The 26,450-nt window shown below is 36.1% G+C and overlaps 1 protein-coding gene across 9 annotated transcripts in view; it reads left to right on the top strand.

Moving 5' to 3' along the window:
• Window positions 1-26,450, top strand: part of kirrel3b (kirre like nephrin family adhesion molecule 3b) — a 222,468-nt gene that overhangs the window by 163,397 nt on the left and 32,621 nt on the right. For 7 of the 9 annotated variants that reach the window (XM_058751314.1, XM_058751312.1, XM_058751310.1 and 4 more), the window contains exons 5-6: window positions 6,869-7,019; window positions 21,926-22,031. In XM_058751314.1, coding sequence (XP_058607297.1) covers window positions 6,869-7,019; window positions 21,926-22,031 — 257 coding nt within the window. Of the gene's footprint in view, window positions 1-5,843; window positions 6,041-6,868; window positions 7,020-21,925; window positions 22,032-26,450 lie in introns of those variants that run through there. The other 2 variants (XM_058751315.1, XM_058751316.1) reach the window with 2 other exon arrangements.

The raw sequence follows: 26,450 nt of genomic DNA, 5'->3' as shown, positions 1-26,450 counted from the left end.
AAAGACTAACATGGCATGCTTGCTCCAGAAAATATTTTATTTATTTATTTATTTTTCACGTTTGCTTTTGATAACACTATTGTTTAGATTTAGTGTTGGTGGTACGTTATTTTCAAACATGATTTAAGCACCACGATACATACATAATATAACCAAAATAATAAAAAGATTAACATCAATTTAAAACTGAATCTGCTATTAGTGCCACTCACTGGACATTTCATTTTGAAAATGTTGCAAAATGTGCATAAATCTTGCCACAGGCACATTTTGTCCAATGAGCCTGATCATGTTACTTAATTAATAATTTAGAGCTTTATTTATTAAATGAGGGGGGAAATAGTAATATAGTAAGACCAATATTGAAACTAATAAGTATTAATATTAATATTTATTGCATATACAACATATATTGCAGACCCTTAAGTAAAAGTGGCTACTTAATATAAGTTTACTAAGACACAAGTTCAAATAACAAACAAAACAAACAGTAAAGCCCACTTTAATAGCCAACAAAAAGACAAAGCAGACAACACAAGCTAAATCGGTTTCCTATATTTAGATAGCATCAAACAGGGCAAGACCTTCGATCATCATCATAAACTTGCATGTGACTCACAAAAAAAAAAAAAAAAAAACAGATTGACACAGGAAAACACTTCCTTTTTTGTAAACCTCACAATAATAACATACTTGATGCTCACAAATAGCAAACATGCTCAGGGAGACTAATAAGTCAATTAAAGCTATTAAAATGTTTAAACAATCCTATACCAATGATACCAATGGCACATACACATAAAAATATCCCTATAGCATGAACAAATGCATTTCAATGGGATGCACAGTAGATGGCTTGCTTGATATAATGTTAAGCTATTAAACAATCTTACCTCTATTGATGCTGATGTATCTCATATAAAATTGATGTATCCTTTGAAGAACAGTGCTGCTGTGTGATGCAAGTAAATCATGGTAGCAGCTCCATTTTGGTGATCCATGCTTTCCTACCTGAGCCCCACCTTCAAATTCAAAATGGCTGCCACGTGAAACATTGTTTACTTTTACTGATTTTCCACCTGAGCCTCACTTTCTGTTTTCAAAATGACTGTTATTTGAAAAATTTGGTGTAACAGAAACAGCCACAGCAGTATAACGGACAATTAAAATGATTTAAGACGATTTAGTAAGTTTTATTCTATTTATTATTATGTTTATGCAGACAGGACACAAAACAATGTTTGTAGTTTTACTAAAGATTATTTGACTACCTGAAAAGCCTCTTTTTAAGTTGTGAGAAAGGTGAGATATGTGGCTTTGCTGGAAGGGATTTTTTTTTTTTTTTTTTATCAAGGACTTTGTAGCACCCATAATAACACATTCTCAGTGTATTTTAAATATATGCCTCTCTCTTTTTCTCCTCCTCTCTTCTGTCTCACACTCTTTTACTTTCCTTTTATTTTTCCTCTCTTTTGGTGGGATGGTGAGTGTGAGGTTTCATTACTATATTTCAGATCGGTGGCAAAAAATAAGAAAAAAATGAGCAAGTAATTACTACAATTAGCGAGCTCCCTATCACTGGCCTGTGCAATGACGTGACTAATTATTAGCGAGTGACTATTATGACTCAAAAGTACATTATTCTTCTAGATTCTTTGAGAGAGCTGACGACATTAATATATGGTCTTATAGAGACACAGATGGGGTCTTGACTGGCCACCCACGCAAGTCATTGCTTCTGGCATTAAAAGGCCACGGGCTGCTGTGGGGGTTTGGCTGAAGGGACATTTTACTGGAACACTTTCACATGCCGGAAATTGAACAATGTACATAGATAGATTTCAGTGGTAAAAACTTAGCATATATATATATATATACAGTATTGTTCAAAATAATAGCAGTACAATGTGACTAACCAGAATAATCAAGGTTTTTAGTATATTTTTTATTGCTACGTGGCAAACAAGTTACCAGTAGGTGCAGTAGATTCTCAGAAAACAAACAAGACCCAGCATTCATGATATGCACGCTCTTAAGGCTGTGCAATAGGGCAATTAGTTGAAAGGGGTGTGTTCAAAAAAATAGCAGTGTCTGCCTTTGACTGTACAAACTCAAAACTATTTTGTACAAAATTTTTTGTTTCTAGGATTTAGCAATCCTGTGAATCACTAAACTAATATTTAGTTGTATGACCACAGTTTTTTAAAACTGCTTCACATCTGTGTGGCATGGAGTCAACCAACTTGTGGCACCTTCTCAGCTGTTATTCCACTCCATGATTCTTTAACAACATTCCACAATTCATTCACATTTCTTGGTTTTGCTTCAGAAACAGCTTTTTTGATATCACCCCACAAGTTCTCGATTGGATTAAGGTCCGGAGATTGGGCTGGCCACTCTATAACATTAATTTTGTTGGTTTGGAACCGACTTTGCTCGTTTACTAGTGTGTTTGGGGTCATTGTCTTGTTGAAACAACCATTTCAAGGGCATGTCCTCTTCAGCATAGGGCAACATGACCTCTTCAAGTATTTTAACATATGCAAACTGATCCATGATCCCTGGTATGCGATAAATAGGCCCAACACCATAGTAGGAGAAACATGCCCATATCATGATGCTTGCACCACCATGCTTCACTGTCTTCACGGTGTACTGTGGCTTGAATTCAGAGTTTGGGGGTCGTCTCACAAACTGCCTGTGGCCCTTGGACCCAAAAATAACAATTTTACTCTCATCAGTCCACAAAATGTTCCTCCATTTCTCTTTAGGCCAGTTGATGTGTTCTTTGGCAAATCGTAACCTCTTCTGCACATGCCTTTTTTTTAACAGAGGGACTTTATGGGGATTCTTGAAAATAGATTAGCTTCACACAGACATCTTCTAACTGTCACAGTACTTACAGGTAACTCCAGACTGTCTTTGATCATCCTGGAGGTGATCATTGGCTGAGCCTTTGCCATTCTGGTTATTCTTCGATCCATTTTGATGGTTGTCTTCCGTTTTCTTCCACGTTTCTCTGGTTTTGCTCTCCATTTTAAGGCATTGGAGATCATTTTAGCTGAACAGCCTATAAGTTTTTGCACCTCTTTATAGGTTTTCCCCTCTTCAATCAACTTTTTAATCAAAGTACGCTGTTCTTCTGAACAATGTCTTGAACGACCCATTTTCCTCAGGCTTTCAAATGCATGTTTAGCAAGTGCTGGCTTCATCCTTAACCCTTGTGCGGTCTTCATTTTGGGTTGTGCACTTATGGTCTTTGGGGTCTCTGGAGACCCCAGGCAACAAAATGTAATTTTGTAGCAAAATAGTTTTTTTTTTTTTTTTAAACCAATGTAATTTTACTCTGTTTATTAATGTTTTTACTCCACATTTGTGTAGTTTTTGGAGGATTTATGATATTTTTTTAAATTTATATAAATAAATTAAAAATATTTTTATATAGGTTTTATACAAAAACAGCTTTTATGTAAATTTCACTTAATAAAGACCCACATTTCTAACTTTCATTCATGGGGATAACATGGATCATTTGACATGGTTTAGTGTAAAATTTTTGTCCATATTTTGGAAATTGCAGTTTCAAAAGTAAAAATTATCATTTTTACCACTAGATGGCTGCAGAGCTCCACTATTTACTATTTGCTATTTGACCAACTGAAAGATATCTTTTCACAAGTTTTTTTTTCAGTTGGATTCATATCTACATATTGTGAAATCACAATTATAACAATAAAAATGATTTTTGTCCAAGTTTTGCATTTTTAGAACTGAAAAAAAATCAAATTTTCAATAATGTTACATTATGATTCGAATCAAACCTGAACAAGATGTTACAAAGAGAAAGGTTGGAGTCTTTAGAGTTCATCATTTATTTCAATCATCTGTGTTTCATATAATTTTCAAAGTGTGTGTGTGTGTGGGGCGGGGGGGGGGGGGTGATTGTGTGTTTGTGCATTGTCGATGTGTCAGTATCACCAATTTATTTTTGTGGTGGCTCTGCATTTCGGATTATTTTATTTGACAAATTATAAAAGAGCAGTTTTTTTTAGTCTCACAAATTTATTCCTCTGTGTTTGTGTGTGTGTGTGACTGTATGTGTGTTCACAGCATGATCATTTTGCAATATTGGAAGTGTGACACATTGTATGACATTTCTGTCCATGTGTATTCTGTGTTGTTTCTGATTTTGAGGATGAATTTTGTCCATTTTCTATGCGGGGTCTCTTCAAATAAAATAATCCAAAATGCAAAACCACCACAAAAATAAATTGGTGACACTGACACATCGACAATGCGCGTGCACACACACACACACAAATAAATTTGTGAGACCATAAAAACTGCTTTCTTATAATTTGTCAAATAAAATAATCCAAAATGCAGAACCACCACAAAAATAAATTGGTGACACTGACACATCAACAATGCACACGAACGCACACACACACACACACACACACACACACACACACTTAAAATGATATGAAAAACAGATGATTGAAATAAATGATAAACTCTAAAGACTCCAACCTTTCTCTTTGTAACATCTTGTTCAGGTTTGATTCAAATCATAATGTAACATTATTGAAAATTTTATTTTTTTCAGTTCTAAAAATGCAAAACTTTGACAAAAATCATTTTTATTGTTATAATTGTGATTTCACAATATGTAGATATGAATCCAACTGAAAAAAACTTGTGAAAAGATATCTTTCAGTTGGTCAAATAGCAAATAGTAAATAGTGGAGCTCTGCAGCCATCTAGTGGTAAAAATGATAATTTTTTACTTTTGAAACTGTAATTTCCAAAATATGGGCAAAAATTTTAAACTAAACCATGTGAAATGATCCATGTTATCCCCATGAATGAAAGTTAGAAATGTGGGTCTTTTATGAAGTGAATTTTACATAAAAGCTGTTTTTGTATAAAACCTATATAAAATGTCTTTTAATTTATTTATATACATTTAAAATATATCATAAGTCTTCCAAAAACTACACAAATGTGGAGTAAAAACATTAATAAACAGAGTAAAATTACATTTGTTTTAAAAAAATATATATTTTTATAGTCCCCAAAGACCATAAGTGTAACTTTTTTTTTCACACTAACATAAAATCAAGAAATCATTCCAATTTTATTTTTTATTTGTAGATCTAGAAAGTGTTGATGACCGTACAAAGTCTCATGCCATTTGGAAAAAGAGAACATTTTTTTTAAATTTAGCAAACTTCATTTGCGGGTCAAAAAGACCCCGAAGAACGCACAAGGGTTAAATAGGGGCCACCTGATTCACACCTGTTTCTTCACAAAATTGATGACCTCAGTGATAGAATGCCACACTGCTATTTTTTTGAACACACCCCTTTCAACTAATTCAACTAATTATCAATTGCACAGCCTTAAGAGGGTCCATATCATGAATGCTGGGTCTTGTTTGTTTTCTGAGAATCTACTGCACCTACTGGTAACTTGTTTGCCACGTAGCAATAAAAAAATATACTAAAAACTTTGATTATTCTGGTTAGTCACATTGTACTGCTATTATTTTGAACAATACTGTATATATATATATATATATATATATATATATATATATATTGTTTTCAAAAAGCAAATGGTGTTACCCAAAATATTCTGAACACATCAAATATATTTAGAATAACTAGAGAAATCAAAGCTATCTGTTAGCGTTCCTCTCCAAAAAGACTAGAGAGGGATTTTTAAATATATAAACATGTTTAAATACACTTACAAATGCACAAAATATACAATATTTGCTAATACAGATGTTAAAATATATAAATATATGTTTCACAAGTTTTATAACATGCATTTAGAATATAATAATATCCATACATTTTGGACAGATTTGATTTTTTGATTTTTGATTTTTTTTTTATTAATACACTTTTTTTATTTTGCTGTATGAGGTCACACTACAAGTGCAAGATGCTAACCAGCCAAACTCTGACCTTGGAACCAGAAGTTGATGAAAAAGAGAATTAAAGAGAGAGGCAAAGTGAGAGATGAAGTAGTGAGTATCATGGTGCATCTCTCCCACCATTCTGAAACACAAGCCAGGAAGAGTGCCTGCTGGGAAGGCCAATTTATTCTGGTGGGTGACTGTTGTGTTGGCCATGCTGGTTAGCATCTCTCTTTCTCTCCGCCTCACTGTGAGTCATTGCTGTGTGGCAGAGAGTGTGGATTCTGTCGAGCGCTTCCAGATGGAGCTCTACGCCGGGCAGGCAAGGCCTAGCGCAGACTATGACCACTGGAAAAGAAGATTGATTTCCTCTATGGTGTACGACATGCCACGCACCAAAGCTTCACTCTCAAACTGCACAAAGGAGCCCCAAAACATGCTGTTTTCTCCCAAAAACAATCGGTCCATGTGCAGAGAGACCATGAGCACAGAACGGATTGTTTGTCTCCATTTCCTGTGGGCAGCTGGGGGAAAAAGGGCTTTTTCTGAATGCCAACCTTGGGATTGATTTTGAATGATGTTGTTTTGTGCTGTCTTTCACCCTCAACACCCATGACTGCAATTGAAAAATCACCAGTTTAACTTTTCCTTTACTTTCCATAGAGTAACATCCATGACCATGGTTTTCATTTATTTATTTATTTATTTTATATTTAAATAAAACATTTGATTTATTATTATTATTATTATTATTATTATTATTATTAATGCATTTTTATGTATATGTAAATATTTACATATACAAAAATAAATTAAGAAATTAAATTAAATTAAATTAAATTAAATTAAATTAAATTAAATTAAATTAAATTAAATTAAATTATTAAATTAAATGCACAATTTAACTGTCCATAACCCTACTTTATTCTCTTCCTCTAGACTCTTCTTCGAGATGGGCGAAGGGAGAGCACTGTAAGCACCCTCTACATTTCAGCCTCCAACATTGAAACTGGGCAGAATATCATCTGTCGGGCATCCAACAAGGCTGTGCCCAATGGGAAAGAGACCAGTGTCACTATTGACATTCAACGTAAGTGATACCACTCTTTTTTTTTTTTTTTTTTTTGTCTCTCTCTATCTAATTGGATCATGCTTGCTTTCTACTGGATTAAAACTACTAAATGCACTGTCATACTAATCTAAGAACACTTACAGTATATTTTCAGTATTAATGGGATAATTGTCTGCTGGATTCTCATAATCAGTGTAGATTGGTTGTTTCATCATTTTCATGTGAAAATTTGACAAATTTTCAAATCTTGTGATGAATAAAAATGTTCTGGTAATGCTCACAATTCAAAATTATGAAGCACAAAAAGTCACCACAGTGTTGCATCTGGTAACCCTTGAAATTTAAACTCTAATCAGTTTCAAATTGATCAAAATCATGTTTTTGTTGTTGTTGTTGTTTTGTTTCTCCTTTAAAAAATAAATATTAAAAAAATCACATTTGCTTTCATATCTCACCCACTCTTCTCTAGAAGTTTCAGAGAACAAGACCGTTATACTTGCATTGCTCGAAGCCTCGAACCCTCATCAATAATGTTAACTATGACTAATAAAGCAGAACATGCTATTTAGAGACACATTACTAGTGACAGCTCCATTGTGCAACTATATGCATGACATAAGAAGCACTTTGCAGCACAAAAAGGATTCGGGTGCAGGGTGAGGTGCTGTGGAGCAGAGCAGATATTATTAAAGATGATTTACATTTTTTAGTGTTGAACTAGCTTAAATGTTTGTTCGAATGCGTTTATGCAAAGCAGCAGACAGCAGATAGGGCATAGTAGTAGTAGTAGTAGTAGTATTTTGCATAAAAAAAAATAATACCTGCATTTAAGACATTGTTTTTTTTTTTGTTTGTTTTGTTTTGTTTTTTTAAGTTATATTTTTGTAAATAATTGTATTTATTTATTTATTTATATATGTACAGTCCAGAATGCTTCACAAATATAGACTGCGATTCAAAACAACAAAGATATGCAAAAATAACATTTACAGATAGATAGGTATAGACAGAGAGATAGATAAATAGACGTTTAATGATAATGAAGCCTATTTTTAGGATGTACTTTTCACATTATCTTCTCTGTTTCATATTGAAGACTATATTGTATTATCATCAAGCAACAGAGTGTGAACACAGATAGGCGGAGAGATACAAAACACAGCGAAACGTCCAATTGTAAGAAATGTTAGGTCTAACTGTTGTATAAATTTATTACATTCCCTCCCCTCATTTCTATGTCTCCCACTCGCTCTACTCCAAATGCTCTTTAGACACGCAGAGACGCTGTACACTCCACTGCTGTCCAGATCCACTCCCCATTCCACCGTCTGTGTTTTAATTAAACCACGTGAGAAATCAGACCTACTGTAATTGAACTCAGCCACAGAGCAGACAAATTTGCCAAGTCTCTGTGCTCTCTAATTTCATTACCCCACTCTCACCACCTCTCCACGGAAAGATGGAAATATTTCAGATGTATCACAGAGACGAGCCGTCGTGTTGCAAAATTCTGTGCGGCTGAAAGGAACATCCCTGGGAGAGAGGCAGGTGAATGTGGAACGGGAGAGGATAATGAGGTTTTCAGAATTACATGCAGTCAGAGGCCCAGTCCGCTTTTGAATGACAAAATGAATACCCGTCTGAGTGGGATACATTTACATCACCCTCCTGAGCTGGAGCTCTGCAAAGCATGAGACATTAACTTAGAAGAAGGGAACAAATAGAGTCGGTGAATGGGAAGCGATGACGGTAAGCTCCCCCTCTGAGGATCAAACACTAGCAGGTGTTTAATGAATAAGTTATGGCGGTATCGGCAGGTGGGACGAAGCTAAGGATGCGAACCTGATGCGGAAGGGTACGAGTGTTTCCACTGGCGCATCCTCCAGGCCACAGGGGGGGCTGTGTAGCCATGCAAATCAGTTAATATTGATGAAGGACAGCTGTCTGCCGACGCACAGAACAGATGATTCAGGGTAAAGAGAACTGCGCACCTCGCACACCACTGCAGCACACAACCGTTAAACTCACCGAGATCATTCCAGTGGAACTGATCCAAGTGTTTAATATGAATAAATGAAGCTGATGCATAATTACATAGAAAAGTGCGATCTCACAAGCATTCCCTCAACTGTTCAATAATGAGTATGTTTAAGGGTGAAGTGAACACAAACCACTAGTTTTGGAATGACAACTCTCAGAGAGTTTAGCATGGTAATGTGCATGGCAAAGTTAATGTGTTTTGGCGGAATAGATCTGCTATGCTACGCTGCTGCTGCTGCGGCAGAGCAAGCACAGAGTCTTGATACTGTCAATACATCCTCAGACATGCTGCTGTGAGCATGTAGAGAATACTGCTGCTGCAGATATGCATGAAATAACCCCCCCGTATACAGTATGAAATCGCCGCATAGCAGATCTATACAGGTGGAGCTGGGGAAGGTGGAGGATTTCTGTAGCACTCTGCAACTGCTACAGCAAACTCTAGCTGAGTATTTGAATGTTGAGCAGCAGCTCATTGGCTGCTGATCAGAAATCAGCTGTGCCATGTGAATAATGATGTGATGATATATCAGATTGCGTTAGAACCTGTGCCATCTAGAGATTCATGACGGAACTTTGTATTTGTAAAATATTATACAGATTTGGTCAGTTACTATATGTTAAATGTGTTAGAATCGGGTTTAGAGGTAGTCATAGTTGGTTGTAGGTTTACATTTCACTTAATATCACATATTGTGTATGTATATTACAGTTGTTGGGCTGTATAGTCCAAAAAGTAGTGCCAGATGTTTGGGAAATGACACAGATTTCCAAATGTATATATGTGAATTAATTCCAGATATGTTTTCAGTGATGTCAGTTCTCAAAAATGGAGAAAAAGCACACTTTATAATAAACAGTGCAAAATAAATTGAATTTTAAAATAAAATAAATTTATTTTATGACTTTCAAAATACAAATATAATGTTGATGGAATTAAATTAAAGATAGCTTACCTCTTTCCTCACCAGCAGTTTTTTGTTTGTTTGTTTTTTACTCTTTCCTCACCAGCTTCTTTTTTTTTTTTTCACCAACATTTTTTGTATAATTTTCACAAAATTTTCACGGCCACCAGAATAGTTTGTTGTGTGAATATCTGAACATGCAATATGTCCAAAAAAACTAAACAAAAAAAAAAAACTAAAAGCTGGATCGATTCTAAACAGATGGTTCCATCAACACCTCCAAAGCTTTAAAGTCCTAAACCACTTCACGGGTTTCATTCAGTTACATTAGGCAGTTTTCATTTATGTGCTTTTTAATGTTTGATGATGTGTTATTTTACATATGCATCTGCTTCCATATGTGATTGCTTGTTTCTGCTTCTTTTTTGCCGTGTTTTGATCTAGACATCTTATACTAAATACTTTTTCATTTCACAAAAGTAGTATTAATGTAATCTGTATATAATACAATCATCATGCTGTCATAGTCACTTCACTGTCATTAACATTTCCTGTCCCATGGCCTCAATATAGGCCTGAGATGTGCACTTCAAAATCTGAAGAACATGAAGTCCATGAAGTGAGTACTTGAAGTCATCCATGTAATCCATGAATACTATAAATTCAGACATACTATTCATGTACTATTTGGCAAATAAAAGTAGGAATAGTTGAACACAGGAATTAAAAGAATCGCTTAATGCTCAAAAACATAATCACTCATCGCCACCAACAGAAAGAGCAACTGAGTGTATCAGATAATGAATGTTTTTAGTGAACTGAATCAAATGATTTAAGTCAATGGAATGAATCAGGTCCCCTCTAATAGTTCTTATGGCTCTTCTAGGAAAATAAACAGTTATAGATAAAGAACGTATTTGCCATACTCCCTGAAAAACACAATAAACAACGTGTAGGCGAGGACAGCAGAGCAGTGCCCAGACTCGGCCTTAGCAAGAGTAATGAGAATGAAAAAGAAAAATCAATAGGCTTTATTTTACTTTTTTCTCTTTGTGTATGTGGTGTGCGTGCGTGTGTAGCAGGATTGATGTTGTGAGTGCAGTGCGGTGAACATGTTGCCATGTACCCTACACAAGCTGAGACACAGTACAGACAGAGAATCGATGGCTGACCCCAGGTGAATGACAGATATTCTTCCCGTCTGCCTGTTTAAGGGAGTGACAAAAGGTTAAGATGAGAACCTTAAAGGAAGGAGGAAAGAAGGAAAAGATTAGAATATCGGACAGAGACTTTGATAAATTACTTTAGCCAAATGAAAGGCACTTACTAAGACTGACAGCTCCACTGGGTGAAAAAAAACAAAAAAAAAAACAAGTATGTGCACGTTTCATCACGTCCATCCTCTAATATGCCCACTCTAGCTATTGTCAGTCCTCATTCAGAGTCCACTAATTGACCACTTGGTTCAATGTGATAATGTCATCGGCAACAAAAGTAATTAAAGGCTTTCTGGATTTTTCCTCAGCTCAGATAATTCTCATTCTGATCAGCGCAGACCTCTGAGACAGCCGCTCGCTTTCAGTCAAAATGAGGCCTAAATGAGAAGAGTCCAAACATTATCCACCGCATTACTTCACTGCTTAAACTTGTCCAGTTCAATGCATTTCCCTGCCTTTATTTTCCAGTAATCATTTAAACGCTGGAATTAGATTGACTTCAGAAATTTTGCTAAACATAAACCCCGCTAGGATTTATGACCCAGGGTTAAGCGAATTAGCATCTAAATATGAAATTTACTGGGAAATTAAAGTGGGCATTTCTTTAAGATCCTACAGCTGAAGAAAAACCCAAACTTCATATGGCATTGGCCTTAGTGGGGTCACATCACTCGACAGCAAAACCAGCTGCTCTCGCAAATTCATGTATCTTATTTCACATGCAAAGGAGCCAGGATAGAAAATGCTCAGACACACATGATAGATAGATAGATAGACAGATAGATAGATAGTGTATAACCTAACCCCTGTACTTCACTGTTTCAGAGTTTTTCCACTTGATATTATTTTAACTTTATACCTTGAATGGAATTAGATGCACAGATTGGCTATAATTAGATTAGTGAAAGGAATAACACATTATGTGTAAAGGAATATATGCTTTAGCGATACATTATTCATTTGGAGAGTTTGACAGACAACTCCACAGGGCAAAAACTGCACTGTTTAAATTCATTGCACAGAATTAAAGTGCTAGATCAAAAGCACTGCATCAGTGTATCCCTTATGATGTGAGACGAAAGCTAATCTATAGTGTACTGCATAGTGTACTCAGTTCTTGTACTTGTTCCATTTGGGGTCCTGGAATTTGGATTTGGGTTCTGTGGTACTCGAGAAGCAGTTTGATGCGGGTTGATCTTGTGGGACAGTTATGGTTGGTATGTCATTTTTACTCTACTATTGGGTCAAAAATATGTATATTTTCAATCCGGACTATACAGTTCACTAATTGTCTGGTTATTCTTGTGTATAGTGTTTATTGTGTTTGTCCTGTTTTTAATGTATATAAACCTCATCTTGTGGGGCGGGGCTTTTCATATCATTAGAGAACCTAAGGATGTTGATTTTTTTTTTTTTTTAACCTATAAGAACCCAGACCGATTTCTCCTTATAGGAAAATTATGGGGCATATAAAACAGACCAAATAGAGCACTTATAGCATGTTTCTGCAGTTGTTTTTCAAATACAACCCCTACTTGTGAAAGATCTGTAATGTGACATATATATGACATTGGGCGTTTATGATACATTTTTCATGTGACATACAGGTGCTGGTCATATAATTAGAATATCATCAAAAAGTTGATTTATTTCACTAATTCCATTCAAAAAGTGAAACTTGTATATTATATTCATTCATTACACACAGACTGATATATTTCAAATGTTTATTTCTTTTAATTTTGATGATTAGAGCTTACAGCTCATGAAAGTCAAAAATCAGTATCTCAAAATATTAGAATATTACTTAAGACCAATACAAAGAAAGGATTTTTAGAAATCTTGGCCAACTGAAAAGTATGAACATGAAAAGTATGAGCATGTACATCACTCAGTACTTAGTTGGGGCTCCTTTTGCCTGAATTACTGCAGCAATGCGGCGTGGCATGGAGTCGATCAGTCTGTGGCACTGCTCAGGTGTTATGAGAGCCCAGGTTGCTCTGATAGTGTCCTTCAGCTCTTCTGCATTGTTGGGTCTGGTGTCTCTCATCTTCCTCTTGACAATACCCCACAGATTCTCTATGGGGTTCAGGTCAGGCGAGTTTGCTGGCCAATCAAGCACAGTAACACTATGGCCATTGAACCAGCTTTTGGTACCTTTGGCAGTGTGGGCAGGTGCCAAGTCCTGCTGGAAAATGAAATCAGCATCTCCATAAAGCTTGTCAACAGAAGGAAGCATGAAGTGCTCTAAAATTTCCTGGTAGATGGCTGCGTTGACTGTGGACATCAGAAAACACAGTGGACCAACACCAGCAGATGACATGGCAGCCCAAATCATCACTGACTGTGGAAACTTCACACTGGACTTCAAGCAACATGGATTCTGTGCCTCTCCACTCTTCCTTCAGACTCTGGGACCTTGATTTCCAAATGAAATGTAAAATTTACTTTCATCTGAAAAGAGGACTTTGGACCACTGAGCAACAGTCCAGTTCTTTTTCTCCACAGCCCAGTTAAGATGCTTCTGACGTTGTCTCTGGTTCAGAAGTGGCTTGGTAGCCCTTTTCCTGAAGACGTCTGAGCGTGGTGACTCTTGATGCACTGACTCCAGCTTCAGTTCTCTCCTTGTGAAGCTCTCACAAGTGTTTGAATCGGCTTTGCTTGACTGTATTCTCAAGCTTGCAGTCATCCCTGTTGCATGTGCACCTTTTCCTACCCAAATTCTTCCTTCCAGTCAACTTTGCATTTAATATGCTTTGATACAGCACTCTGTAAACAGCCACACCTTTCAGTAATGACCTTCTGTGACTTACCCTATTCGTGGAGGGTGTCAATGTTCGTCTTCTGGATCATTGCCATGTCAGCAGTCTTCCCCATTATTGTGGTTTCAAAGAACAAGAGATACCCAGAATTTATACTGTAGGGATGGTCATTTATTCAAACTCAAATGTAAATATTCTAATATTTTGAGATACTGATTTTTGACTTTCATGAGCTGTAAGCTCTAATCATCACAATTAAAAGAAATAAACATTTGAAATATATCAGTCTGTGTGTAATGAATGAATATAATATACAAGTTTCACTTTTTGAATGGAATTAGTGAAATAAATCAACTTTTTGATGATATTCTAATTATATGACCAGCACCTGTATATGTTACATTGGGCGTTTATTTCTCAATTTGGAAAAAAATACATTTTATAATTTTTTTTTTTTTGCTAAATAAGTTTTTTTCTGTTTATTTGCTTTTCCACAACATATATCAAAATGATTACTTTTCTGGGAAGATAAAACAAAAACCTTTTTTTCAGAAGTAATATAGTTTTTGCATTTTATTTGCTTTGCCACAACATATTTCAAAACCACATAACTGTGACCATTAAATTTTACAACAACTCTTTTGTAACATATCAGAATTCTACCTTTTCAGGTATATGGTTTAACCGGAAATAAATTTTTTTGATTTTTTGATTTTTTTTTTTTTTTGTGCAAAATGTGCAAACTGAATAAAAATAAATAACTACCTCCCACCGGAGGTCAACATGTTAAACATGCACGTAGATTTGTAAAAAATATGCTTTGAAATGAACAGCAGAATATATATAACACTAAAATAATTGAATCAGCTAAATTAATTGAGCAGCTCATTACCATTTTTACCATTTTTCTTAATGTGACAAATACGTCACATCAAAATTCCACCTACTTTTATAAGGTCAATAGCCCGATGTGACACATACTGTATGTCACCACAATATCTTTGTAACTTGTTTTATATCAATTTGCTCAAGAAACATATTAAAATCAGGTTAAGAGTAATCTAGGATATGTTATTAAAACATTAGAACTGTTGCATGGGTTGAAACATACCTTTTGTAACAAAAACAAGCATTTTTAAAAATTGCTGACACTGTGGCATGTGCTAACCAGACAGGACACCATTTTGGAAATGTTACCATGGCAACAAAAATGCACACATTGTCACATGACTGAACCTGGGTGTTCATTAATCATGTCACTTAGGGACTTCCTGAGTTAAAAGTGAGGGATAATGCTTTAAAAAGACCTTTCCAGATAATCACCAGTGTTTGTGACACCCGCGTCACCGTGGGTTCTTAGCTGTCTGAGATATTGAAAAAGAACATAGTTTGTATAACATTATCAATATATTATTAGCTATTTTATAATGTAGTCAAGCCAGAGAATAATGATATTTGTTATGTTATGTGTCTGACGTTGTAGTGAGCGATACATAAAATGTGTTACGATTCTGATACATGAACTTGTAGAGAACAATGTATAATTCGCTTCTTTGGAATCAGTTTCTGGTTCTAACACATATGGATAAATTAATCTAATATTGCCACTTGCTATTGTGTAGCATTTAAAAAAGTTAACTGAGTGAAAGTGGAGCAGGTAGTCTGAGCTGGTGTGATTTAATGGAGGCGGGGACTAATTTGCATATTCATCATTCCCAGTATACTTAATGAGGCAAGAGTATAGAGTTATATTCAAGCCATTTTAAGACATTAAGACAGTATTTTAATAGGCAGAAACTTTGAATATGTAATTCTCTGATTATAAAAGATGAGTTTTAAGGCATAAAATTAGTGACTGCAGGGGGATTTTAATGGCATAGAGTAAATTAGTAATACATAAAGAGGATTAAGTCATATTGTGTGTGTGTGTGTGTGTGACTTTCTACATTGCTTATAACTTTATACATTAATCATATTGAAAATACCTACCAGGAACCGTTACTTACTTTGTCGCCAAATAAACTCACTGCAAAGGGCATTAATATAGACGCATGAACTGTGTTCGCAGACAGCGCAAGAGTTGATGTGAGATCTTAGTGTCAGTGAAACCCGTACTGTGGCACAGATTCAGTCGAGTTATAAAGAGATTAAATCGCCCTCCTCCTGCTGATACGGGGCCATCAGCTCTCTCTTTCTCACCGAGAACAGCTGGCCACTGTGACCCGGGGAGAATGGAAATCAAGCTTTAAGAAAGACAGAGAAGCCATTTTCTTTGGCACCTTCCTCGTAACTCTGGGGAAGTTGGCCGATTGTTCAAAACCGCCATCTGCTCTTCGCTTTGAACTTCCGATCAAAAGCTGTCATCTCACCACTGTCCCCCCCAACCCTTTTATTTTATATAATTATTTTTTTAGATCGCTCCTCTCCCCCGATCCCATTGTTTTGGGGGCTGTCATTGTTGCCGCCATGTTTCAGACCTTCGTGATCTCCCTGCTGATGAAGCGGAGGAATTAGCGGAGCTGCATATTGATGGCCTGTCGCATGCTGCTCAGGCCGAAGAGACTCATGCATTTATACATCAAAGTGACAAACAGACTTCTTTATTAAGACACTGTCTGTCCATAGATTTGGGGGTCACGGGGGGTCTTGGCAAGCTTCTGCAAGCCTGCCTCTGGAGCCCGGGCCTTTGAGATGCGCTAGTCAATCCTCTAGGGCCAAACGTCCATCTAAAACGCTTATTTCATTATTTAAGACAGAAAGTTGATGTCACTCTTCGGTTTTGTCATAAGTAGACGACACTTTTGATGGCTTTCCTGTCCCTCAAGGGTCACTCTCGAAAGACTTGAACTGACATCAAAGGCAATCATGATGTGCTTCAAAACAGCTAAGGCCAAAATGAATGTTAACATCATTCAGTGTTTTAAAGGGACAGCTCACCCAAAAAGTTACTCATACAAGTTGTTTCAAACCTATTGAACACAAAAGAAGATATTTTGAAGAATATTAGTAACCAAACAGTTGATGTCGCCATTGATTTCCAAAGGATTCTTCCCCCTCCATATCATGGAAATGAGTGGCTGCCAACAACAGTTTGGAAACCACCTATTTTTCTTACGATAAAGTACACAATGAAGCTCTTATTTAAGGAGAGGCCCAAAAAAGAGTTTGGTGAAATTGCTTATATTTATATGGCTAAAACGTAAGATTAAAGTCTGATAATGTAAATATATGATATTCATAATGTCACTCAATGAGATATTTATAACAGACTTCTTATATAAAGTGACATGAATATCAGTCACTCTGTATCATCCAATAATGTCTTAGATCAAAGCCTTGTAATGTTTAGTGTGTTAAACATATAATGCAATGTAATGCAATGATGAATGAGAGATTAACAAATAAACTGTCCTCAAAAGCCTGATGATCATATCTGATACTAGATTTGTGATCATGTGATTTTTCTAAAACAAATGATGTATACACTTACTGTCAGTTGCTTCAGTCCAGTAGAATTTCATCTCAAAATATTTCTAATATATATATATATATATATATATATATATATATATATATATATATATATATATATATATATTAATGTCCAATTCTCACTATTTGTTTATTAAAATGCATGTTTCTAGCATGTTGGCTGTTTATTAAGCACATGTTAAAGAGTTATCGTGCATGACCATGTTCTAGATCCCTTAACCTGACCCAATACCTAAACTTGACAACTATCTTACTAACAATTAATAAGCAGCAAAAAAAAACTTAGTTTTGATCATGTTGATAATGCAGTGGGGTTAATATTGATTGCCGATATCTTAATATATGATGTTTCTGCCAGTATAGACCATTAACCCAGCTGTAGGCTGTTCATCTCAACTAGACGTTTACAATATGCAATCTGCGGTTAACTATCTGTTTTATAAGATGCATCAGACAATAAACCCACCTGATATCCTCCTACCTGCATGCCCAATTAGCCAGAGTAAATGCTTTACACGTATCCTGCTGGTAACCGGGCGGCACACAGCACTAATCAGTGTGTCCGTGGTTGTGCCGGTGTGTCCCGCGGGCTCAGGAATGACGGCTGGTGTTGTTCAGCCAGAGAACAACCTGGCACAGGTGTGTGTGGTCGAAAAGGCAGATGGGGGAAAGGGCAGCACCTGCACCCACCGCTGGGATGCCGCTCTGCCCAGCTGTGCTCCTGCGGGCCACATACTGCACTTCAGAGCAGACGTGCGCCCACACACAACAGCAGCGCCCCGGTGACACTCCAGCTGAGTCAGGCCTGTGTTCTTCTGGTCCGCTGATCTGTGCTGTTGAATACAGCCACACCAGCACAGACTAAATTAGTGTTACTTGAGTTTAGTAGGACATAGAAACATATACAGTGAGGAAAATAAGTATTTGAACACCCTGCTATTTTGCAAGATCTCCCACTTAGAAATCATGGAGGGGTCTGAAATTGTCATCGTAGGTGCATGTCCACTGTGAGAGACATAATCTAGTAATCCAGAAATCACAATGTATGATTTTTTAACTATTTATTTGTATGATACAGCTGCAAATAAGTATTTGAACACCTGAGAAAATCAATGTTAATATTTGGTACAGTAGCCTTTGTTTGCAATTACAGAGGTCAAACGTTTCCTGTAGTTTTTCACCAGGTTTGCATACACTGCAGGAGGGATTTTGGCCCACCTCCACACAGATCTTCTCTAGATCAGTCAGGTTTCTGGCCTGTCGCTGAGAAACACGGAGTTTGAGCTCCCTCAAAGATTCTCTATTGGGTTTAGGTCTGGAGACTGGCTAGGCCACACCAGAACCTTGATATGCTTCTTACAGAGCCACTCCTTGGTTATCCTGGCTGTGTGCTTGGTCATTGTCATGTTGGAAGACCCAGCCTCGACCCATCTTCAATGCTCTAACTGAGGGAAGGAGGTTGTTCCCCAAAATCTCGCAATACATGGCCCCGGTCATCCTCTCCTTAATACAGTGCAGTCGCCCTGTCCCATGTGCAGAAAAACACCCCCAAAGCATGATGCTACCACCCCCATGCTTCACAGTAGGGATGGTGTTCTTGGGATGGTACTCATCATTCTTCTTCCTCCAAACACGTTTAGTGGAATTATGACCAAACAGTTCTATTTTGGTCTCATCTGACCACATGACTTTCTCCCATGACTCCTCTGGATCATCCAAATGGTCATTGGCAAACTTAAGTCGGGCCTGGACATGTGCTGGTTTAAGCAGGGGAACCTTCCGTGCCATGCATGATTTCAAACCATGACGTCTTAGTGTATTACCAACAGTAATCTTGGAAACGGTGGTCCCAGCTCTTTTCAGGTCATTGACCAGCTCCTCCCGTGTAGTTCTGGGCTGATTTCTCACCTTTCTTAGGATCATTGAGACCCCACAAGGTGAGATCTTGCATGGAGCCCCAGTCCGAGGGAGATTGACAGTCATGTTTAGCTTCTTCCATTTTCTAATGATTGCTCCAACAGTGGACCTTTTTCACCAAGCTGCTTGGCAATTTCCCGTAGCCCTTTCCAGCCTTGTGGAGGTGTACAATTTTGTCTCTAGTGTCTTTGGACAGCTCTTTGGTCTTGGCCATGTTAGTAGTTGGATTCTTACTGATTGTATGGGGTGGACAGGTGTCTTTATGCAGCTAACGACCTCAAACAGGTGCATCTAATTTAGGATAATAAATGTAGTGGAGATGGACATTTTAAAAGCAGACTAACAGGTCTTTGAGGGTCAGAATTCTAGCTGATAGACAGGTGTTCAAATACTTATTTGCAGCTGTATCATACAAATAAATAGTTAAAAATCATACATTGTGATTTCTGGATTTTTTTTTAGATTATGTCTCTCACAGTGGACATGCACCTACGATGACAATTTCAGACCCCTCCATGATTTCTAAGTGGGAGAACTTGCAAAATAGCAGGGTGTTCAAATACTTATTTTCCTCACTGTATGTAGAATAGCTGGCTCTCAAACGCATGACTGGCACTGGCTTTTTCTTTCTATCTCTTTATCTGCTCCCTGTGGACGGGGAATTGCTGATGTGTGCTGCATAGCTTCTGCGCTTGCCGCTGTCCGGTCTTGGTAAAAGCACAACAATTAGGTCTCTTTTCCTTTTTTTAGCCTCCCCAGAGACCCGTAAAGCTGTTTTTGTTGTACATTGTCGTTGTTCTCTCTGGGCAATGCAAAATTAGGCCTGGCATGAGAGGCATATGAGGGACATCTACTACATCTAAAAATACTATTCCACATTTAAATATGCTAAACAAAAATTTTCAGTAACACTTTAGATTAGGGAACACATTTATTATTAACCAAGTGTTTTCTTAATTTGCTGCATACTGATAGTGAGTAAATGGTTATGTATTGGTATGGGGCAGGGTTAAGGGATCTAGAATATGGTCATGCACAGTGTTTGGAAGTAATTAGTTACATGTAACAGAATAACATATAATAAATGTAACTAATCTGTTACTGTAATTAGATTACAGTTATATATGAAAATGTAAACGATTACAAAGGGGGTCACATCTGAATATTTTCACAGACACCCACATACAGATTTGATTGATTTCTTTCCAAAATTGCACTGACTGCTCTAAAATATGAGACACCGATGTTTGAGGAGTTTAGGACGCAGAATAAGACATAAATGCTTATTTGATAACAGTTGTATTTCCTATTTGGGATTGTGCATATGCTTTAAAATAACTTTTTTTTTTTTTTTTTTGTCCAAGGCATTGTTAGATGCCAGTGTTTCCTGTCATAGCAAAGATTTGATTTCAAAAACTGTATAATAGTTATTCAACTATTTCATGTTATGATCTTAAATCTGTATTTAACCTGAGAATGATCTTAAAGTAAATCTGAATTTGTGGTTGCTGTGCTTTAGAATTCAATTATTATAATATTAAATTAAGTGATGAAGGATTTTGAAAGTCTGACAGTAACCAGTGTTGAGTACAACTGTAAAGTTAACCCCATCTGCTTTAAATGTTTGCAAATGATTAACAGTTTAGAAACATTTAGAAAAAAAAAAAAAATATATATATATATATATATAGACATTTAGAAAAGTAATCAAATGTTTACATTACGTTAAAGTAATTGAAACACTAATAAATAGGGTAATTTGTAATATTTAACCCATTACATTTCCAAAGTAACCTTCCCAACACTGGTCATGCAGAACAATGCATTAATATGTGCTTTATACGTGCTAATAAACAGCCAATATGCTAGTAATATGCATGCTAATAAGCAACTAGTTGATAGTGAATATGTTCCCTAATCTAAAATGCTACCAGCTCTGCAGTGCAAATGATTTAGCCTGCTTGAATGTTTTGTCATTTATTAATTTGTGTTTACTTTCTTATAAAATAATTTATAGCTGCAGACTTATTTAAGTCATGGAAATCCAAAACTTCACATCAGTTTTAATTACTCTATAATACCTAGATGAAGTTTTGTAGAATTATTTTAAAGAGTGATATGAATCATTTTGTCTCTAAGCGGTATTATTTGACTTTTACACATTAATATGATGTACTTTAGTAAAAGAACATTTGAAGTAGACAATGAGTTAATTAAAATAAAAGGGTATTATGGTGTTGGTTGCATAATTTGTGTGTTTCCTCTTATTTTCTCAGTTTAAATGCCATTATATTGTGTTCTTTTTTGGTTTTAATTGTAATAGAATGTTTTGTGATTAAACCGTTGTTCTAATAAGTTCTCATTTGCAAAGATAAAAAGGTATACCTCGCGTTAGTTGACATACAGTTCTTTAGTTAGTGCTTTTCACAAATTAACATCCTTTGATGATGCAGAGTTAATACGTTCACAATTATTTCCTGCCTGAACAAATCCTAAGATGATAGCAAATTTCCGCCTATATGTTGCAATTACTGTGCATTTATGCTAAAAAAGGGAATGTTTTCTTATTAGTTTCTTTTGTCTTCTTGCAGACTTGCCGTTGGTGAATCTCTCGGTGGAGCCTCAGCCAGTCCTGGAGGGAAACCTGGTGAAGTTTCATTGCTCAGCCAAAGCTAATCCACCAGTCACCCAATACAAGTAAGACACCAAACACAACCGAAAGAAAAATGCCCAGTGATCCAATACTAGAGGTCTTTTTATAATGCTGCATCCTTTCTGAGGATGATTAGATGGAACTAACTCTAATTCACGCTGTTCATCTGACTGGCACATCACTGTGTTGCAGAAACGCTCTGGAATTTAGTTGCAAATATTTTTAGAGCCGTCTCAAAGCTGAAATCCACTATCCTGGCTGGCATCGGTTTGCTATATCTAAGCCAAGACTAGGATTGGGGTGCCACATCGGGCATTCAAATCAAAGCAGGGATGTGACTATCTGACACACTGATCCAATATCCAAGAATAATGTTTCCCGTCCTCTCCAAACAGATGAGAATGAGGTTGAAATACAAGTTATTTATTTCTGTGAGATGTAGCCTCGGCCTTGCAGAGGGCCAATAGTGAGGCGATTTGTTAGAACATGCTTTTCGGTGTGGGTTTTAAAACTAGGTGAAAAATAAAAGCAGTAAAATCAATAGTGAAGGGAATTGCACAGCGGTGGATCTTGATGTACTGAGGAATGGAACGGATCCGTGATACAGTTGTAGGTGGGCAAACCGAGTTGTTTCTAGCTTTTGAAATGGCAGATACCAGAATCAGATAAGCCTGTGTTTGATTGCCATCAGACCTTAGCTGAATGAAGAAACATTGTTTTTTTGTTTTTTGTTTTTTTTCTATTTGTCAGTTTTTTACACCTGAGCATCAGATATGAAGAGTGAGGTGACTAGTTAATTAACTAGCAAGACGAGTTTAACAATACAGGCAAGCAAGAAATAGTTACAGACTGTGTTGACTTCAAGACGTCAAGTTACCTTGCCACGGTGTCTTGTTCTTTCCACCTACACATTATTGTCTCTTAAAGGATATGCAACAGGACTTACTGATCCAGAGTCTCTTTATTGTGATGGACAGGACCAATAATATGCACTTAAGCTGTAGCTGTACTTTATTTATTATACACTTTATTGTTCTCTGCTTTTTCAAGTACTTAAAATGTTTTCCAGAACCTATTATAGCTCGCTTTAGTAGTCAGTGTGCAACTATTTCTCGTTATGCAGTTGTCCGTGGACATTTTGTATTTTTTGAAACTATGTCCTTTATCAGATTTTTTTGTTCCTTTATTCCTGTGAGGTATGTGGCATTGAATGTTGCTATGCAATATTTGTAGAAGTAATATTCATCCTGACTTCAGCTAGAAGAAACAAAAGAAGTGAGCGTGTGAGGGAGAGCGGGAAGGAGATCAGCCGCGGAGCTGTAAAAACCCCATCAGGCGGAGAACGTTATTTTATTTAGATACTTTACTTATCTGTCTGTCTGTCTATCCACCCATCCATTTATTTATTCAATCAATCGAACGATCGATCGATCGGTCAATTAATTCATTCATTAATTATTCACTTACTTAGAAAGAATAAAAGAAAATAATAAAAAGGAGACTTTTATATCACATGTCTTCTCCAAAATGTGAGATAGAAACTCAGAATTGTGAGGGAAAAATTCTGAATTGTTAGTCAAAAAGTTTTTTTTATTTTTTTTTTTTTTTATTCTTCTCTGTTCCAGTTGTGGAAACAAACTTCCATCACTTTATTTGAAGGTGTCCTTGTTACATAAGTTACATGTACTTACTATAATAATAATAATAAATATTCATAATTACATGCAAGTAACCCTAAGCCAAACCCTTATCCTAACCCTAACCATATAGTAAATACTTAATATTACTCAGTACCTAAATGTGTAATTACACCATAACAATGACACCTTGAAATTAAGTGAAACCAAACAATGCTGGTTTGAAATAGTCTTCTGCATCTTCCATAACCTAGCATTCAGAACTGGCCAGCGAGCTAGGATGCTGCATAATGCAAATTGCATCAATTTTGAACAATTAAATTAGTTAATTGGGTACTGAAACAACATGAAAGTGCAAGAAAATATTCTTCATATGTGTAATATTTTCAGATATTTAGAGTGTGTGAGCTGTGCAGAGTGATGAAGTTGAAGATTGGTTCTGATTCCGCTCTATCCGAAAATAATATATATGTGCAAATTGAATATGTTTTCAGGCACTTAATTACATGTCATTTACAGTTAAATGACAGTGGATGAATGTGAAAATTATACTGTTTATAGTTTAAATAAATACTAAATGCAATTAGTTGAATATAAGAGTGTTTTTTGACCCACTTAACCAGGGCTTGAGTACATATTATAATTCCATAATTACTTATATATGGTTAAAGTTACAGCTGAATGCACTAGCATGCATTAATGATCAACTAAAATGTACTATGTCTATTAAAACTTATATGTCATGTATTTAAATATATTGCTGTTAGAACTGGCCGGCAAGCTGGGTCGCTGCATTGTGCAAAGTACGATTAGCACAGATTTTTTTTTTTTTTACAGGAAATACATTTTACTGAATTTGCACAATTTAGTGAATCAGATGCTGAAACATCACTGACAGTGCATGTAAATATTCTTCATATGTGCAGTATTTGCAATAAATAGTGTGAGAGCAGAGAGATGAATGAAGTTGCATGTTTTTGCCTGAAGCGTCAGTGTTTTCTCTCACTCCGTCAAGAGCATAACACGTTAACGGCCCATGAATTCACCGCATTAGACTATTAGCAATCAGAATTTGTGAAATGTTATTAGAAAGAATATGCATTCCTAAATGCTATCTGTCTCAGGACAGTGCACTGAGTTCCTCTTTCTCTTCCATATCTAAGGTCCCTTTAGCAACCGCTGCCATTGATCTGAGGGAAATCAGTGGCATCTCTCTTGTGAATTTAATAAATGTGTTGATTGACACTTGCCTTGATGACTTTCTCCATGGGAGAGCAATAAAAATATCAGAGCAGAGTTTGAATTAATGATAGCCTTCCAAAGAGGATTCATGGACCATTGAAATGTCCCTGACATTAACATGGGGTAATTTTGTCACCCATTGATTGAGGGACTAAAAAGTAGAAATTCGATTATTGTGGTGTCGGCGTAATGTGATGTGTCGAGGAGTGGTAAGTAACCAGATTCATGTGCATTTAGACAGATTATTACCGGTCGGTTCGTTTTATGAAATGGGAGTCAGGAAAGATGTGGACTTCAATTGCTCCCAAAATAGTGTCTTAAGAGTGGACGTGCTAGGGGAATATGCTACTTCTATAATATACTAAAACCATGTGGAAATATATAATGGCTTATATTGTTACTTCATGTTATTTTTGTAATATTAATGTTTTGTTATTATTATTATTATTATAGTTTCATATTTAATAATATAATTTTTACATTTCATCAATCAATCAATCAATCAGAGATATTGAGACAAATCCCTGCCTGATTATTACTGGTCTGATTCATATTATTTTTATTTATAATTTATTTAATTAATTTGCATTGCATTTTTTCATCAACCTTTTTTGAAATGTAATACTTTTTCTTTCTTTTTTTTTCTTTTTCTTTTATTTTTTTATTGATTTCATGTATTTATTTTTAGTATTTATTTATTTAAATAAATTATTTATTTAATTTTCAGTTGTATTTGTGCTTATACAGTACATACTGTACACAAATACAAGTGTGTGTGTGTGTGTGTGTGTGCAAAGACATTTATTTATTATTTTTTTTTAGATTTTACTTTACTATTCCTTGTATGCAATATGTTTGAGGAAAAAAAAAAAATCAAAAACAAGAATCCTTTGATTCATCTAACAAACAAGCAGATTTACTCCCAAATTATCACAATAACAATTATGTTTGAGGCGTTGTGCTTGTTAGTTGTGGCTGTTTTGGGGATAGTTAAGCCGTGTTGTGCGTCTCTGCAGTGATGTCTTTGACACAGCTGATGAAGAGGTTTTCATGGTGGGCTGCTCGCTTCGCTCATCAAGCGTTTGATGTGCACACACAGATACGGGCGCTGCCGCTGTTTGTTTTCCATGACCGCGTTCCCCAGCGACTCTGAGAAGCAGCCAGACATGATTCATCAACCAGGGAACAGCACATGGAAAACTAACCAACAGCAACAGATGTAGCCGATATCTCAAAACAGAAAATTAAACTCCGGGCATCTGTCCTGCTGGCTGCTAGATTGGCCAATATCAGTCTATATTGTGATGCTATTATAATGGAGCGAACAGCAGCTTTATTGTAACCTAGAAAGTGTGTGTGGCATCATCCCAGACTGGGAGAGACGGATGGAGAAGACGGCCTCATCATCTCCAACACATGTCCCACGACATCCAGATGAATATTAAAATGTCATCTGCCCTGCTGCAAAAACTGAAATAATAAATCTATCAAAATCCAGTCTTTGTTGCTGCTGATCAGGCAGGTACACTGTGTGTAAAAAAAAAAAAAAAAAAAAAGCTGTTTTACATATATATATATTGCAGA

This window comes from Onychostoma macrolepis, chromosome 18 (genome assembly GCF_012432095.1).
Source record: "Onychostoma macrolepis isolate SWU-2019 chromosome 18, ASM1243209v1, whole genome shotgun sequence".
In the NCBI taxonomy this organism is placed as follows: domain Eukaryota; kingdom Metazoa; phylum Chordata; class Actinopteri; order Cypriniformes; family Cyprinidae; genus Onychostoma; species Onychostoma macrolepis.
The sequence above is the reverse complement of the archived record's forward strand: the minus strand, read 5'-3'. Positions and strand labels throughout refer to the sequence as shown.